Source organism: Aspergillus eucalypticola, assembly GCF_003184535.1.
Source record: "Aspergillus eucalypticola CBS 122712 chromosome Unknown BO83scaffold_11, whole genome shotgun sequence".
Lineage (NCBI taxonomy): Eukaryota > Fungi > Ascomycota > Eurotiomycetes > Eurotiales > Aspergillaceae > Aspergillus > Aspergillus eucalypticola.
The window spans coordinates 586723-602555 of record NW_020290285.1 but is presented as its reverse complement, the minus strand read 5'-3'; the positions used below and the strand labels follow the sequence as shown (position 1 = coordinate 602555).

General features: G+C 48.0%; 3 protein-coding genes across 3 annotated transcripts; 1 reads left to right on the top strand and 2 right to left on the bottom strand.

Moving 5' to 3' along the window:
• Positions 1 to 88: 88 nt before the first annotated feature.
• On the bottom strand, positions 89 to 3571 carry BO83DRAFT_437152 (uncharacterized protein). Its single transcript, XM_025535999.1, has 10 exons — positions 3134 to 3571; positions 2910 to 2955; positions 2522 to 2672; positions 2264 to 2468; positions 1631 to 2207; positions 1537 to 1575; positions 1415 to 1483; positions 1085 to 1344; positions 403 to 1031; positions 89 to 342 (listed from the first exon to the last, which is right to left on the bottom strand). The coding sequence occupies exons 1-10, from the start codon at positions 3277 to 3279 to the stop codon at positions 299 to 301; spliced, it is 2166 nt and encodes a 721-aa protein (XP_025388548.1). The 5' UTR covers positions 3280 to 3571; the 3' UTR covers positions 89 to 298.
• A 1585-nt stretch (positions 3572 to 5156) lies between these two features.
• Positions 5157 to 7123, bottom strand: irs4. Its single transcript, XM_025531187.1, has one exon. It carries the CDS (start codon positions 6953 to 6955, stop codon positions 5273 to 5275), a length of 1683 nt encoding a protein of 560 aa, XP_025388547.1. The 5' UTR covers positions 6956 to 7123; the 3' UTR covers positions 5157 to 5272.
• Positions 7124 to 8357: 1234 nt separating this feature from the next.
• On the top strand, positions 8358 to 12264 carry BO83DRAFT_360210 (putative C2H2 transcription factor). Its single transcript, XM_025529389.1, has 6 exons — positions 8358 to 8697; positions 8794 to 9034; positions 9165 to 10704; positions 10760 to 11020; positions 11069 to 11213; positions 11267 to 12264. Exons 1-6 carry the CDS (start codon positions 8667 to 8669, stop codon positions 12184 to 12186), a joined length of 3138 nt encoding a protein of 1045 aa, XP_025388546.1. The 5' UTR covers positions 8358 to 8666; the 3' UTR covers positions 12187 to 12264.
• The last annotated feature ends 3569 nt before the right edge of the window (positions 12265 to 15833 follow it).

Sequence of the window (15833 nt, the reverse complement as noted above, 5' to 3'; positions counted from 1 at the left end):
GTGTCATACTTAAAAATATTATTATCGGTCATTATGGAGTAGTGGGCATCTATCTAGTAGGAGATATTCCAGGGAGCTGAAAGGTACCATGAGAAAGCGGTATCAGCGTCATCGTGTCATCGTGAATTAGTTTCTTAGTAGTGTTGATGTATCAGAGTTGGATGGAACTGAGAGTATATTGAAAAGATCACTGGCTCCCGCGCCATGTGTTGCGGATACTATAAAGTAGTAGTATGCGACTAGTCCCACCCTGGAAGAATAAATAGAACTCTTGAGTCCACCTAGAACAAAAACAGGCCTACGCTTGAGAAAACGCCGTTTGATATGCACACTCAATCTCATCTGCAGATCCATACTAGGTCAGTCATTGTCAAGATGAATTTGAGATTGCACTGGACTTACCCCTCATCCCATCTAACGCCTCAAATGCAATCGCGTAGTTTGTAACAGTAGCAATTATTCGCTCTAGCCCCTTGCGGATTTCTTCGATGAGTCTGTCCGAGGGGTTGGGGGTATTGTCGCTTCCACTATCTGGGGACCTTTTCTCCCCGCGCGCTTTGTAATAGATCATCAACATAGCATAGCTGCCCTGCATTAGGCAGCACGCAAACGACGGCATGGTTCGCGGTAACTGATCCGGCGGCATGTGTAACCCCTGCTGAGTTTGACATTCATCAAGAAGCGGTTGCGGCAGGGGTAGGCTGTAGAACATGCGTGAGATGAGAAGGGATGCTCTCAGACACGTCTTCGCCGAATGCTGAATGCTGTATGGGAATCCTTGAACGAAAGGGTACTGCTGCGTATCTGACACCACAGAAGACGACGACGATGAGTAGTCACTGGGTGCCTGTTGAAACGGCTCCAAGCTACACGAACATCCGATATTTGCAATCCCACTTTGCGATTTGGAATTCTTGGAAGCATTGTTCGGCATTGTGTTATTCGAATTAGCTGAGGTCAGATCGCAGTGTTTCTTAATGAAGATTGGTAAGTCTGAGAATGCCCTGAACCGATGCACTTTGATTTGAGCGCTAACAACCATTAGTAACAAGACTGTCGTCAAGGGGCCCATAAAATAACCCACCTTGACAACTTGATTCGTGATATTGCACGGATACTCTGAGCTGTTGTCAGCTCTATCTCCCCGCCACATGCCATAGACTGAGGCAAAATTGGAAGTAGATTTGATTGTGCCAGAACAGAGCTCGCCCATGCATCAAGTTGCTGCATCCGTTCAAATATGTATGACATGTTGATCCTCGTGGATAGACATTTATTCAGGTCGATGATGAATTGAGTTGCTGATACAAGAACTTGCTGAGCTTGTATTAATACTGACCAGCCCTGTACAGCGTGTTAGAAGCCAACTATCCGCATAACTCAGCTTTTAATTTTCAGCGATAGGGGCACATACATCAGGATCGGCCGAAAACCGTGGATAAGGAGTGACAAATTGGGGGTCGTTCGCGATGATAGCTAAAGGCTGTGATACGGACATTAGCATTCGCACTGTCAGGGGAGCGAGAAAATACTTACTGTAGTGCTGACGATAGAGCCCTGCAAGACGCAATAATACTGCACACGCACAGATATTAGTGACCATGGCGCGAAGCAGAGAAAGAATCCATACGGTCATCCACCAAGCTCTCCTTCGAGCCTCCGCAAACTCGTCGAACTCTTCCCCAAGGCAATGCAAAGACATATCCAATGCTATGGCCAGAGCCTGACCAGCACGGTAACGCATCTTGAGGAGATTGCCTCGTTGGTTGTATTCATAGATTGAAAGTACGAGAAGCGCGAGCAGACTTTCGAGTTCCACTGGAGTCTTGGGATGCAAAGACTCTCGATCAATGAGAGGCCGTTCGTTTGTCAATGCATCTGAAGGGTAGGTGGACGAAGCGTGAAGCTCGCAATCGGTTTCGATAGCTGTATTTGCCAGCTGGGCATATGTGTGTGCAAAAGTGCGACGGCGGATGACGGACGCAGGCCCCGACGGTTCTGGGTCGTTTGGATGTGGTACCAGGGCCAGGATCGCCGAAATCGCCAGACTCAAAGGAGACCTCGGTTTATAGATGAGGATTGGTTGTTCTGACGGGGAATCTGTGAACGAACCAGCACAATCCAGGGGCCGGTCAGGAGTCGGGGGGTCAACCCTTGGTGGAAGTATGGGGAAATAATTATGGATAAAGTCATAGTATGCGTTAAGACTGTAATCTCAAGTCAGAATGCTGTGAAGAATTCAATGAGACGAGTCAGCACCCACATAGCATCTTCACTGCCGTACGTCCTGACCAAGGCCCGAGACGGTATGTTTGATGGGGAAGTGGTCGGCTCTAGGCCGTGGGTGTTCTCTGTGCCTGGAACAAAAAGACCCGCAAACATGGCGTGGACATCAGAGGGAAAGTCCAAGCTTCTCAACCCTGCCCCCGGGATTGACAAAACGTCGATTTGTCCAAACAGCCCGGATGCTAAACGTGCGTTAGTGGATGACCTTGGGGTTATAACTGGGGTCTGACCGCACATTCGTCAAATCCCGAAGACACCGGGAAAATAGTAGGATCCTCGACACCATCGTGTTGAGGTTCTGCAGCTGCAGATGGCTTGTTCTTCTTCTTCCTTGGGCCACCGCGCTTACTGGGCAAATAAGAGCAACTCTTATTCCTACTGGAACACTTGAGTCCCAAATAAGCAGATTAGCATACACGTTCTCTGAGTAATCGAGGGAAGTCAAAAGCTTGGAGACCAAGGTGTGGAGAGCCACAACAGCCCGGTGAGCCATGGCAGAACAGAAAAGGAGCTGCAGAGGGGAAAGAGGGAAGAGAAGAGGTCCCCAGCATGAAGATAGGAAAGAACACTCGGGTAAGATATTGAAAAGCTGACAATCCAAAAGAATGAGGACGTATACCTACATTGGTACACGGGTCTTGACCATCACAACGTGTTCTTGAAGCACGACTGATAGAATTAGATACCGATTAGTCCCGTCTCGAAAGCCAACCGCATGATAAGATAGGTTTGCCGCAGCAAACGAAGACAAAAACAGCAAGGTGTGTATCCTTGTCCATCAAGTCACGGAGAGGAAGGTAGAAGGAAGGAAAGGGAAGGGGGATGGGGGGGAGGTCAGTGTACTTACCAGGCCAAACAAGCTACTTTGACGGGAGGTTTGGCGAACTTCTTGCGGACCACCGTGGGTCTAGCGGTCTTGGACTGTGTAACTGCCAGTGCCACAGCCGGGATCCCATTCTTTCCACCAGGCTGTCCGGGATCCTCTAGCACCATGACGGCGGGTTTTGGGCAAACAAAGAAGGACGAAACGAGCGACTGCCCGAGGAGATGGTCATGAAAAGCCTATCCGAGTGTCCTACTGTTACCGTTGGCGTCCGAAGGCAAAGCATTCCTTGACCGACTTGACTTGACTAGTACTGGGAAGCGTCCCAAGCCAAAACCCGTCTGAACCGCAACGACGACAACGACGACGACGACGACGATAATAACAATGGCACAGACAATAAAGCCATCGAAGTTCCCTGACTCAGGGGAGCCAATGTGTCAGGCCCTTTTTAATGCCAATCGACGGATGGGGAGGACTGGTATACACAGCGTCAATGACCTCCAGCTGAAGGGAACCCTGCACGGCTTAATCATCAACCCAGGCCCGAAGAGGCAAATCCCGTAGTGTGGCCGTTCGGGATTTGCTTGCTGGAAGGCCAGCCAAATTGCAGGCCAGCGTAAGGTGGCGCTTCAAACTGGGGCCCCCGATTAGTTTAGTCCTTCTAGTGCAAAATATGCACGCCGGGTCGGCAGCATTTCTTCGAATCACGATCGTCGATCCCCTGTCGTTGAACTCTTGGGTGTCTCTGGTATGGCCTAATTTTCATTTCCCTTTTTCTGCAATATGTATTTGAATTTTGTTTTTTTTTTTTTCTTTCTCTCTTTCTTTTCCTTTTTCTATTTTGGGTCACAGATCTAAAAGAAAGTGTGGCTTTTTGGGGGTAGATCGGACTAAAAGTAAGCAGACTACATACAATATACGTACTACACTAACTATCTAGAACTTGCGACAGCGGTTTTTTTTTTTTTCTTTTTTTTTTTTTTTTTTCTTTTTTTTTCGGAGGGCCTGCAGCTACTAACGAGCTGCAGCTGCTGCATTGCTTGATTCGTTACCCTACCTTCTCTTCCTTTTGCGAAAAAATTCCTCAATCCCTCCTTTTCTCCTTCATTTTGCCCCTCTTAGCCCTCTTCCCACTACTAGTACAGTACTACTACTTACCTACGTACTAACTTACCGTTCGGGGACCATCAGCGAGTGGCGGTGCCCGACACACACTCGCCATCCGTCTCCTTCCCCATCAGGCGATCAGCAGCCCGTCTCAGCCCATCACGTGATATGAACCGGAAAAGGTCACCGCACCCGATGCACCACTCACATACCACTTGTACCTTCCGGGTACTATTGTCGTCAAGGGAATGAATTGATCTCGCGTCAGTCCGGGTGGATCAGGTCCCCATTCTCTTAGGTTGGTTTGAATCAGGGCGACGGGAGGGGCGGCTGTCTGGTATCCTGGAAATGGGAAATTTCCCCTCCCCTCTCTTCTCCCGAAGCACCCCTGTCACAGACCGGCATCTTTCACCCAGACTATCTATCTACGGTGTAGTCTATTTACTCTCCCATTTGCATTATTGCATTCGTACATTCGTACACTCTCTCCCCCTCAAACCAAATAGAGAAGGCGGGGGAGGGCAAACTTCGGATCGATCCACGGGCTCCACAGAAACCCCGAGCGACTACTGTAAGTACTTGGCCTATAATAACACTCTGCACTTTCAAATCTTCACACGCACGAAAGCAAGCAAGCAAGCAAGTAAGTAAATAATTCCTTTTGCTGGGTTCCTCACGGGAGATTACTACCGGGGTCTAGTTAGGTAGGTAGGTAGCCTATCTGCATCTGTCCCTCCTCAGCATCCATACTAGTCTCCATAAATAATGAGCAAAATAGCCACCGGCACCTATCCCTCTCTCAAACAAGGAATATCTTCGGGCGTAACGCGGCCGAGCTCACAGCCGGTCCTCCGTGGCCCATGCACGCTGCAAATAATGTTCAATCGGGGGGAGCCTTCCCGCTCCTACAAGGCAGTCAAGAAATCTTCCTCACTAGCGTAATTTTATTAAACTATGCGATCGTCTAGCCACAAGGCATCGGCGTGGATTCTCCATCGTGGCTTATTACATGTCCCCACTCCTTTATCAAGGCCCGCGATTTATCATTCTTCGTCAGGCAGGAGGAAGACCATGGATGTGAACTCCCGATATCCGCTTGACGCTTCCCCACACGCTGGCGGGCACCCTGGGCGGAAGTTTGTGGCCTTTCAGCTGCTGGTCGATCAACCACATCCCTACCACAAATTCCTCTCGGGTCAGAAGACCAATATGTTGCCCGTCCACTAACTCCCAAACCTGTGCTAGCACATGCCGCGGCAGGCGACTACGTGACCAGATGTCAGCGGCCACTAGATTGACCACCATCTCGGAGCACTCCGGTGGATACGCTTCGGGGACCCTCAAGTGCGAGGGTGGGAGTAATAATCCCTTGTTCGCAGCCCAGACACCCTCGTACCGCCTTCGCTCTTTCTCCGTAATCTCACTCCGCCATCTTCTGCGATCACCTTCGTGATGCTTATGCGGATGCTTGCGAAGCAGATGCTTATGCCTTTGGTACCCCTCATCATCTTCGGCGATCTTGGTCGGCTCGCGGAGGGTCTGTCGTAAACGTGTAGATGGACTAGGGGAATCTGTGTGTTCTCCCTTGGCAGTATGCGGGAATTGCTTGATTGATCGAGACCTCGCCCGGCGCTCTGGCGGTGGGGGCGGTGGGACTTTCCTTTCCTGTGAAGCCCGAATCGATGCTCTGGACGAGGCCACGACCGCATCCGAGAACGCCCCTTCGTCCCGCCCTGAGGAGCTGTCGAGCAAACTCGTAGTACTATTGCTCAATGATGTAGCATACAGCGATGCAGTGCCAGGTGTCGATGGTCGCGTTCGGGACCCATGGTTGGTTTCTAAAAGCCGTCGATGATTTGTCAGGTCTTTCCGGGGCACGAATGAAGCACCCGTTCGGGGAGGAAGTGCTGGCGGAGCCTTGGAAGGGATAGTAGTATCCTCAAGGGGACGTGAGGAGTGGTTCTTGGAGGTCTGCTCTGGACTCTTTGGGCCCGTGGAATGTACGTTGATAGGAACTGAGGTAGGACCAGTGACAACCGCAGCTGGTTTTCGTGGCACAGGCGGAGGACGAGGTTTCTTCGCCGCCAGCTTTGCTGCCTCTATGGGAGATATCTGAGCTACTGGCCTTCGCTGGAGCGACTTGTCTCTAATCGGCAAATTGGCCTCGTTGTGAAGGAGCTTGTCTAACGAGGCCGAATTTGCACTTGAAGCCCATACCGGCTTCGGGGCCAGCAACGGCGGGCCCCCGTTGTCATCACTGCGTTTTGAGGGCTTCGGTATCGAACCTTGCGTCCTGCTGACGCCCGTATGCGTGGCAATGATTTCACCTGGCGTCGATCGTCCTGCGGCCAGCTGGGCAGCGATCTGCTGCGGAGTGCGTGACCTATTCGCCCCTATGCTGACTGGAGTTTTCCCGAATGCATCTTTCAGACTAGAGGGCTGCTGCTGATAGGCACTAAACTTCCCGATCTTGTCCTTGACTGAGCCACTTTCGGGCAATTCTGGCGTCTGAATGTTGCGAGGCGGAACCATTTCGGGACTATTGTGGCTGACCCCTACAGACTCCATGGGTGATGCACCAGACCTATAATGGGCAATAGGTGACCGTACTCTGCTGGCAAAATTTGCATTGAACGCAGCTGTGGCTCCTTGAAGGGCTGTCACGGTACTATTAACATGTGCCGATGATGCATGGCGAGGCAACCGGCTATCCAGAGCTGATGTCGGACTTGCCATTCATGGGGACCCCCGACCCAAGGTTCTGCGGCGGTCGTAAGAGTGGTAGTTTAGGTTTTGATCCGGGGGCGGACAGGCGACCACGGCGGGATCACTTTATGTAATCCAAAGGCACCAACAAGAGTCTTTGAGGAGAATGGGCACACTTCAATAGTACGTTGTTGAAACTCTTGGACGGGTTGAGATACAGAAAGGCAACTGACACCCTGACTGCAAGTCTGCTGAGCTAATGGGTCCGTGCGTTCTCGGCCGTCCGAAGTTTAGCGTCTCTTCCTCACCATAACATCATATAATTACTTGCGGTTAATGGTGAGTAAATAAACAAAACAGATAATATATAAAAGCACTAGCCTATGAGAATAATACCTCTCAATCTGTATAAGTGGATTTCATGAGTTTATTGAGAATACTGAATGGTGGGAACTAATATCGGCTTTGTCCGGCCGTATAATATATATTATATATAAAAACTCATGGAGATGATGAGTGATGACACTCCCGCATCCCTAAAGTAACTTAATAGTATGATGATTTCAATATACTACAAAAAAGGAAACAAGTATTTGTCAAAACTATATCTGACAACAGAAACAAAAGAATCTGACATATCACTCCATGACACATTATGGTTAAGGCGACCACCATGTGGGTTTGCTAAGCACCGCTATCGATCGGATGGCGCTTATATGCATCGCAATAAACTCTGTCCGACAGCTTCGGTGGTGGTGTTGACATTTGCCTTCATGACTTTTGCGTGTGTCATATGCAAGTTATATCTACGATTCGTGGCTATTTAAAGTTGTATAAGGCCACAAACTAGTGTACATAATGAGGTTAATTGGGTCTCTGCGTCAACCGTGGAGAATGGGTGTTCTTTCCATATACAGTTATGCTCGTCGTTGAGGGATGAGAAGGCAGCACTACATGACTCGGGGGGAAGTAAAGCCTATTATTATTGTGTAAGATTAACTAGTCAACTTAGATGACTAAAACTAACTATTGATTTGATTGATTCAAAGTGGTATGAGTGTCATCATTTGGCGGTACTAAGATTTACTATTTTATGTAGTGTCTGATGGGGTTCCCAGGTATACCGTAGGTATCCCTGTTTGAGGGTACATTCACACCAACGGCTTTCCATTCGGTCATCGATCCTCAAAAGGCGTAATTAACCGACCTCGGTCTAAATGCTCAGGATCCGGGCGCAAATTGTTGGGCAAGACATGCAACATTAATCTAAACCTTCGGGACCCCTCCAATCAAGGCGATTGGCGCCCACGCGGAGGGCGATGGGTTCGTGGGCCCCGCGAGGAAATAACGGCGCTAAAGACACTAAAAGAGGCTCCTCCGCCAGTCACAAGTCAAATCTCCAGCTTCCCCCGCTTCTCCCTCTCCCCTTCTAAACTACACTAACAGCCAGACTGGTTCCAATGGTTCCTCCCTCCACTACTAGTCTACTGTCCAGCGCAGACTGTTGTTGTCTGACCACGTTCCACCGATTCTCTCTTCCCGGTTACCTCTTTCCCACCCCTCCTACCCCCCTGGACCACAGCGACGGGAGTCCCTGAGAGCGACACAATGGTGATTGTCTACAGACTTCCCGGGGATGCTGTTCAGTGTTCGACTCGCTCTTGATTCCCACCAGTAATCTCAGGTGCCATGCCAGACTTCCCTCGGTTGTTTCTCGACGGAAAACCGCCCATGAGACGCCATGTCTCCGGAGAACAGCGATGTCGGGCAAGGTAAGAAGATCAGACCTGCTTTCATCTGCAGAACATATGAGGGGGTGTGCAGTTGTAGTGGCTCGCTGGCGTGCAGGTAGATTAATGATTACATAGAAACCGTGACCCGCCCTGAGGCCGAAGAGCCGACGAAAGACGATAGCAGAAGCAGCAGCAGCAGCGGCGGCAGCAACCACAACCATGACGCACCACAGAGCTCGACAGGGGCTGGTCAGACTAAATGCTCCATCTGCCAAAGCATCTTTCGAAGGCCAGAGCACTTAAAGCGCCACTTTCGCAGTCACACAAAGGAGAAGCCGTTCGAGTGTGCGCAGTGTGGCCGACATTTCTCCCGAACGTATGGCCCCCTGCTTAGTCCTTCATTACCTTGTACCCCAATGCTGTTTAGGATCTTGGCAGATCTTACACGACCCCTGATCTACCGGATTTGATCTATTGGATGCAGGGTCAACTGACACCGTCGTTAGGGATACTCTCCATCGTCACGAACTCAGTCATCATAATGCTGGAATGGAAGGGGGAAAGGATCGTACGCACCGGATCACCGTCAAAACCTTCCGCGCTTGTTATAAATGCGCCATAGCAAGGGTTCGATGCAGTGGGGGCTCGCCATGCGCACGTTGCGAGAGTCGATCCCTGGAATGTCAGTATCCTACCGAGAGACGATCGAAGGCGAAGACCCGGAAGGAGAGTCAGCCCTCTTTTACAAAAGACGACGCATCGTACGATCAATCTTCTCATCTGGCTCAGACCACATGGACAAATGGCACCGACTTGCGTCCTTCACGCAATGGAGAACAATCAATGCCGCCGCCCTTTCATTACCAGATGACACAGTTTCAGCTACAGATGCCCATGTCGAATGCATCCAACGCAGTCTCATCTAAATTGTCCGCAGATCACAACAATATAGAACCGGGAAACAGGTGTTCGGATGAGACCAGGATGAATGGGCAATCTTCCAGCGCCGAAGACAATTCTACTTTCTTATCCTTGCGCGATTCTACTAGAGAGGTCAAGAAGATGCGGGTCCCTTCTGTGCAATATGGTGACGCGGGAACACAAGGGTTATACTCACAAATCGCAACATCGACTGAAGACATGACAGAACCCGCTCACCGAACTGAGGGGCTCCAGTCCGCCAAAAGCTCTAATAGTATAGCGATGATGCCAACAGTGGGAAGTCAGCAGGTACCAATGGAACTAATACAGCCTTTACTGGATCAGACCACTGCTCCTACAATCAACTGGTTGCCTCAGAACCTTGGTAATGCGTCTAGCAACCACCGTCATTCGACAAATACCTACCAAAAGACCTCCGGAATTCTAAATACCTCCCTTAATCGAGCTTCGTGGTATCCATCCGCCATTCATGGTGCTGATAGTAGCTCACTGGTGTCAGAAAATGTCTCTCAGACACCATCCGGGTACACGTCTCTAGGTGGTACCACTGAAAGCCCAAGCCAATCACATCTGAACCGGCGTGCTAGAAATCACTCAGTGGATGGTGCTATTCCGAACTCATCGAGCTCTAGACTGGATCAGGACTCTTGGTCTTTATTATGTGCCGCTTCCGCGGATGCGTCGTTACAGCTGCAACAAGCAGATGCGCGGCGTCAATACTTGTTCCCTCAATTTCCAGAGACGAGGGGCCATGCCACGAACAAGATAAAGAATAGCTATCGCCACGCACTTGAACCATCGACATATGAGAGGATACGCAGTGCATTCAATCAATTGTGCTGCGTGGAGAGTATACTGTATCCAAAGTTTGAAACCGATCACTTGCCTGGTGCGGAGACACTGTCAAGCTTTATTGATTTATACTTTGTGCATTTTCAGCCTGTTTACCCAATATTTCACACTCCTACGTTCGATATAAACAAGTGCCATTGGATAGTGGTGCTAGCTCTGTCGGCCGTTGGTTGCCATTTTGCTGGTTCCCTAGAACAGATTGAGTGCGCACCGGTGTTTCATGAGTTTCTTAGACGCGCTATGAATGTTGAGGTGAGACAGTCTTTTGATCCCGGGTGATCCACCATTGACCTAGTATTGTCTCTAGGAAGAAAAGTATCTTGTCGATCGGGTACCCGTGTGGCTTCTTCACGCATCAGTACTCAACTGCGTTGGAATACTCTACAGTTGTGATGAACGGGCTAGGCTTTTGGCACTGAACACCTTTGGCAACTTGGTAGGCTTTGTGACCCGCGAGAAACTTCTTGGTCACAGACCTATACAATCCTCAAAAGGGGAGACGAACGAGCTGCGCTGGGTATCCTGGGTCGACGATGAGATCAGAAGACGGACAGGCTACCTGATATGGGTACGTGCTTTGCTTTCGTCTAGGAGGTCTAACACTAACCGTAAATAGCTTCTCGACTGCACCATAGCATACCATTTTGACAAGCGCCCTCTGCTCTCTCTTGACGAGAGCCAAGCAACACTGCCTTCTCATGAAGCTCTTTGGGAGGCAGAGTCTCCAGAGGCCTGGGAAGAAGTACGGAGAGGAATATCAGGTATCATTTGTCTTGTCTTTCAGCTCGGATACAGCTAACACGTTGTGTTTAAGACCCGAAAGAATCCTCCCTTTATGACGCCATCCTTATAATGTACATCGAGAAGGAGCTAGTACCTGATCTTGGAGAGTTCAGCCAGCTTCTTCTCATTCACGCACTGTACCACCGCATGTGGGAAGTGGGAGACTACTTCCGCCGCCCCTTGTCCTTCTGGAACCCAACCTCGAAGAAGCAATCACGGCATTCCGCACTCCCATCTGGCTCTGTATGGCTACCCGGTATACCGTCGTATTCCAAATGGCGCAACAGTGCATGTGACTGCCTCGACATACTCCATTGGGCTGCTGGCAGCACAGTAGCCAGGTCCGCTGGCCTCGAACATCCCACAATCTTGCATCTTCATTTGGCTCGCATAATCCTTCTTGCCCCATTTCGTGAAATACGGACACTCGCAACATCTTTAGCAATGGAAGAATCCCATTGGCATGAACGCGAACAGACCCTTGAATGGCACTACATATTACGCTGGGTCAAACATGACCAGTACAAGGCTCGTCTGGCAGTTGTACACGCAGGCGCACTGCTAAGACATGCCCGCGATTTCTCAAGCCGTTCGTTCCATGAGCCAGTCGCTGTCTTCCTGGCAACCCTAGTCCTATGGGCGTATGGCGCATGCTACCCCTCACTATCTGACATGACGAGCTGCCGTGAAGCAGGACACGGCATGCCAAAAAACCCTTTATTTATTCATCTCGATAGACCCTGCGATGATGAACTAGCCCAACTTTTCGTGCGCGAAGGCCATGGCATGAAAGCTGTCTTGACCGGTGTTGGGGATGTATGTGCTCCGCAAGGACCAGTGGAGACCCTCAAAGCTGGTTGTCTGATACTTGCTGGCCTTTCGTCGTGGGGGATCTCGAAACGATTCACCGCGATCTTGGGCAAGCTTTCTGAGATAAAATCCAAGTCGTAGACAGATTTTGAGCACGTTGAAGTGATGAGCGCTGGCGTGTTGTATATTAGTGATTGTATAGTTAGATCATGAAAGAACAGTCGTCATACTTTAGATTTGAGTATTCTCGTAGCATTCGATCATTGTGTTTAGTGGTCGAGATGTCGTGTCACATGCTCCCAAAGTCTTCCGTCGACAGCTATATACGGCTGTTAACAATCTAGTGCATGCTCAATCCAACACACCAACATCAATGCGCCAGTAATTGACGAACAGACATGTGGCAAGACAGAGGCTTCCAACAATTCTCAACAATGTAACTATGACTGAACCTGAAAGTAAAACGCATCGTTCTCATCTACAACAACATATTCTGACCGTCATGGCAAGCTCATCTTTATATATTCAGTATACTTGACAAGCAATGTGACCTCTATCACCATATCTCTTGCATTCTATGGGATGAAATAGCACTGTATACTGTACATTATTCCGACTCATGGCTAGACGAAGATAGTATACGAATGTTCATCACTGCAATAAATTAGACATGCGAGTAGCATTAGAATAAATGAATCTACTTTTTGGAACCGTGTCTAGATGAGATGTCTATCTTGTTTGGTAGCTTAGAGAGACTGTTGATGTCACCCAGGTAGTGTCTGACCACTCACCCCCCATGAGACCTTAACATCTTAGATCAGTCAAATAGCGACCATATTCAGACCTCCATCAGTGGATCCAGCAGCTATAATTACCACTCCGAGAAGCTACTGAAAAGCTTAGATAGATAGTCGCCCTTTAGAGGACTAGCCAAAAGTACGCTGTCTAAAAATTTTAGCCTGCACTGTGGGACAGCCTAATAACCACACAGGTACTTTATCAGTACTTTACCAAGGGTAGACAATCCATACCAAGACGGTAACATATCCCATTCCATTACTTACAAAGACTACTATTTACAGTTTCGATCTATCAACTCATCCGGCAGAATACACCACTTACGGGATAGATAAGCAAAAAAAAAAAAAAAAAAAAAAAAAAAAAAAAAAAAAAAAAAAACAAATCCAGCAAGGCAACAACAAGGTCGGCAGGACAGGGATCGACCGAAATGCAGGGGGACTAATCAAACCCCAAGGATTTATCAGCTCGGGTATACACGCAGCCATATCGGTGCAACCTTGTGCCTAGTATCCATCCATCCATACATAAATCATTTTGCTTGGTTTGGTGCTTTGTGATCTCTCTCAGATGATGGCTGCATGTGTACCGATCAGTCAGTTAGTCATTATTCTGTACACCCCCACGCTTTACAATCGATGCATAGAAAATGAACCCAACAGAAAGAAAAATAATGCATGAAGATCAAAGTTGATAGGTAGGTAGGTGAGTAAGTACTCCGTAGATAGACGGATATGTACCCCATACACGGCTGAACATGGGGTTGTGCTTATCTCTGACTCACGATCACCGGAGAGAAACAACCTCTCCACCATCACCCCACGGGATCTACTATCTGCAATCCTCCCCTGTCCCACCAATAGTCTGACCGCCACAGCCACAGTAAAAAAAAAGAAAAAACTATAATAGATGAATGAGGGGATGGGGGGAGGAGTGTGACGGTCTTATCTACAGCCAGTCTGGATGGAGCTTTAGTTCAATAGCGGCTGTAAAGTTTGTTTTTTGTGCCTGTTTGTGTTTGTTTGGGCCGCGACGGGCCGTTTGGCGGGGATGTATTGTTCGTTTGTCTTGGTGGGATGTGCTAGATAGATTTATATGGATGTGCTGGGAATATTTTATTTGAAATCCAGCAGTCTGTAAGATAATGTTGATCTTTATTTGAGGGACTGTAGGGAATGGTTTTTCTGTCATGAGTACCAAATACAGTGTTCTGGTTCAGATGACTAGTGATTATAAATTAGGGTCAGATCTGAGAATAGTATATTATGATGTAAGTACTAAGTATCAATAACGGGTAATGATTCCACCGACTAGGCTAGCTGTGAGATCACTACAATATAAGAAGGCTTGCTATTGACAGGGATTCGTTTCATGATTACTTAGCTACAGTGGATCATAGGTTATAAGCTCAATCTCGATGAATAATGTGGAATTGGCTGTTCGTGTTATGGTCTTGTGACTGTTTTAACTGACGATAATCTTACAGGTAGTCTGTTATCTTACTACCGGTTTCTTTTGATAGGTTTCGATGGATAGTGCATAACTCTGTACTGGAGTGGATAGGAGGAGAGAAAGGAGATTTGAGGTGTTGCAGCTATATACTAAATAAAGGATCTTGTCTTGTTTATATACTCAGCATGGTGAGCAGTAGCTAGTTCATAATAGAGTTCCTAAATATGCTAGGGATGTTTCTCCATAAGACAGTGTACTATTATGTGTATCATGTGATGAAGTAACTGTTTTTGATACCACTGTCGACACAGCTGTGCGCCTGATGTTTGGACCGAGACTGGCTTTTTCTACAATAAGGAGTAGAGTCTCTACCCCAAGAAAATCTAGACCTCATACTTAACCTACCTTACGCGACAATGGAAATATAAGATCTGGAAAATTTTCGGATGGGATTCGATATCTACTCTCTAGCAATCCAGCTAGAATAGTTTCTTCAGCATGATCAAAGTTAGTATCAAACGTCATTAAGATATGATCTGGTTTGTGCGAAACATGCCTATAGTCATGAGTAATGATCAAAGATAGGACTTGGGCATTAGATGTGCTTGCAATGAAAAGAAGTAAGTAGCCTTTCACACGTCTTTCAACTGTTCCAAGACGTGTTTGAGATTCTGTGCACTAGCGCTAGCATGATAAGCAAATTGAGCTATGTCAGTTTTAGAGTTTATCCGATCATAAACATGTGATGCATTTATATACCATCTGCAGTCCCATCTAGGACAAACTCATGCATTTTCCCATCCAGAAACAAAGTCGCAGGGGATATACTTGACTCCGTTTGGCGTGAGATGTGCGTTGGGGCGTAGAGGCGGGGATAACTGGGCGACTCTGATATCGATTCATGAGCAAATACGTAAAAACAGGATATATATTGACTGGAATGACAGAGAACTGCTTACCATACCCAAAATGTTGCGATTCATGGAAGAACATCAGTTTGCATGTTGGTATAACGTCCGCAACAGGCGCAGAGATATGTATTTTCTTTGCAGCAGCACGGAAAGCACTGCCGACTTCTGGATACACCAGAAGGTAGGTTTCTCCCGGATCACCGGCGATGACAGGGACCTTTTCAGTGACTAGATTCCCTTTTGAGTCGTAGTTCTAAAAGTCTGCTGTAACTTGATGCAAATACCGAGCTGAAGGCGATCGTCTGGTCCTGTACAAGGTAGTGGGGAAACGGTAAGCCGCACGATAAAACATTGATGTAGCTTCTTGCTAGACAGATAAGACAGAAATAATTTATTCGTGTGCAAGGGTGCTAATGAGATCAATGGTTGCAAGTATACATGTAGCGATGATACTACTAGTAGTAGTAACTAATCCAGTAGTGATAAGCAGCGAGCGACGATGTGGGTCACTGCCGTCAAGTGGAAGGCAGATAACGGAGCGGAAGAATATATCAGTCGTACAATATAGTGACCATATGCTGCTGATTCACTCTTCATTTCTCGTTAGTAGTTTTCCCATACTAGATA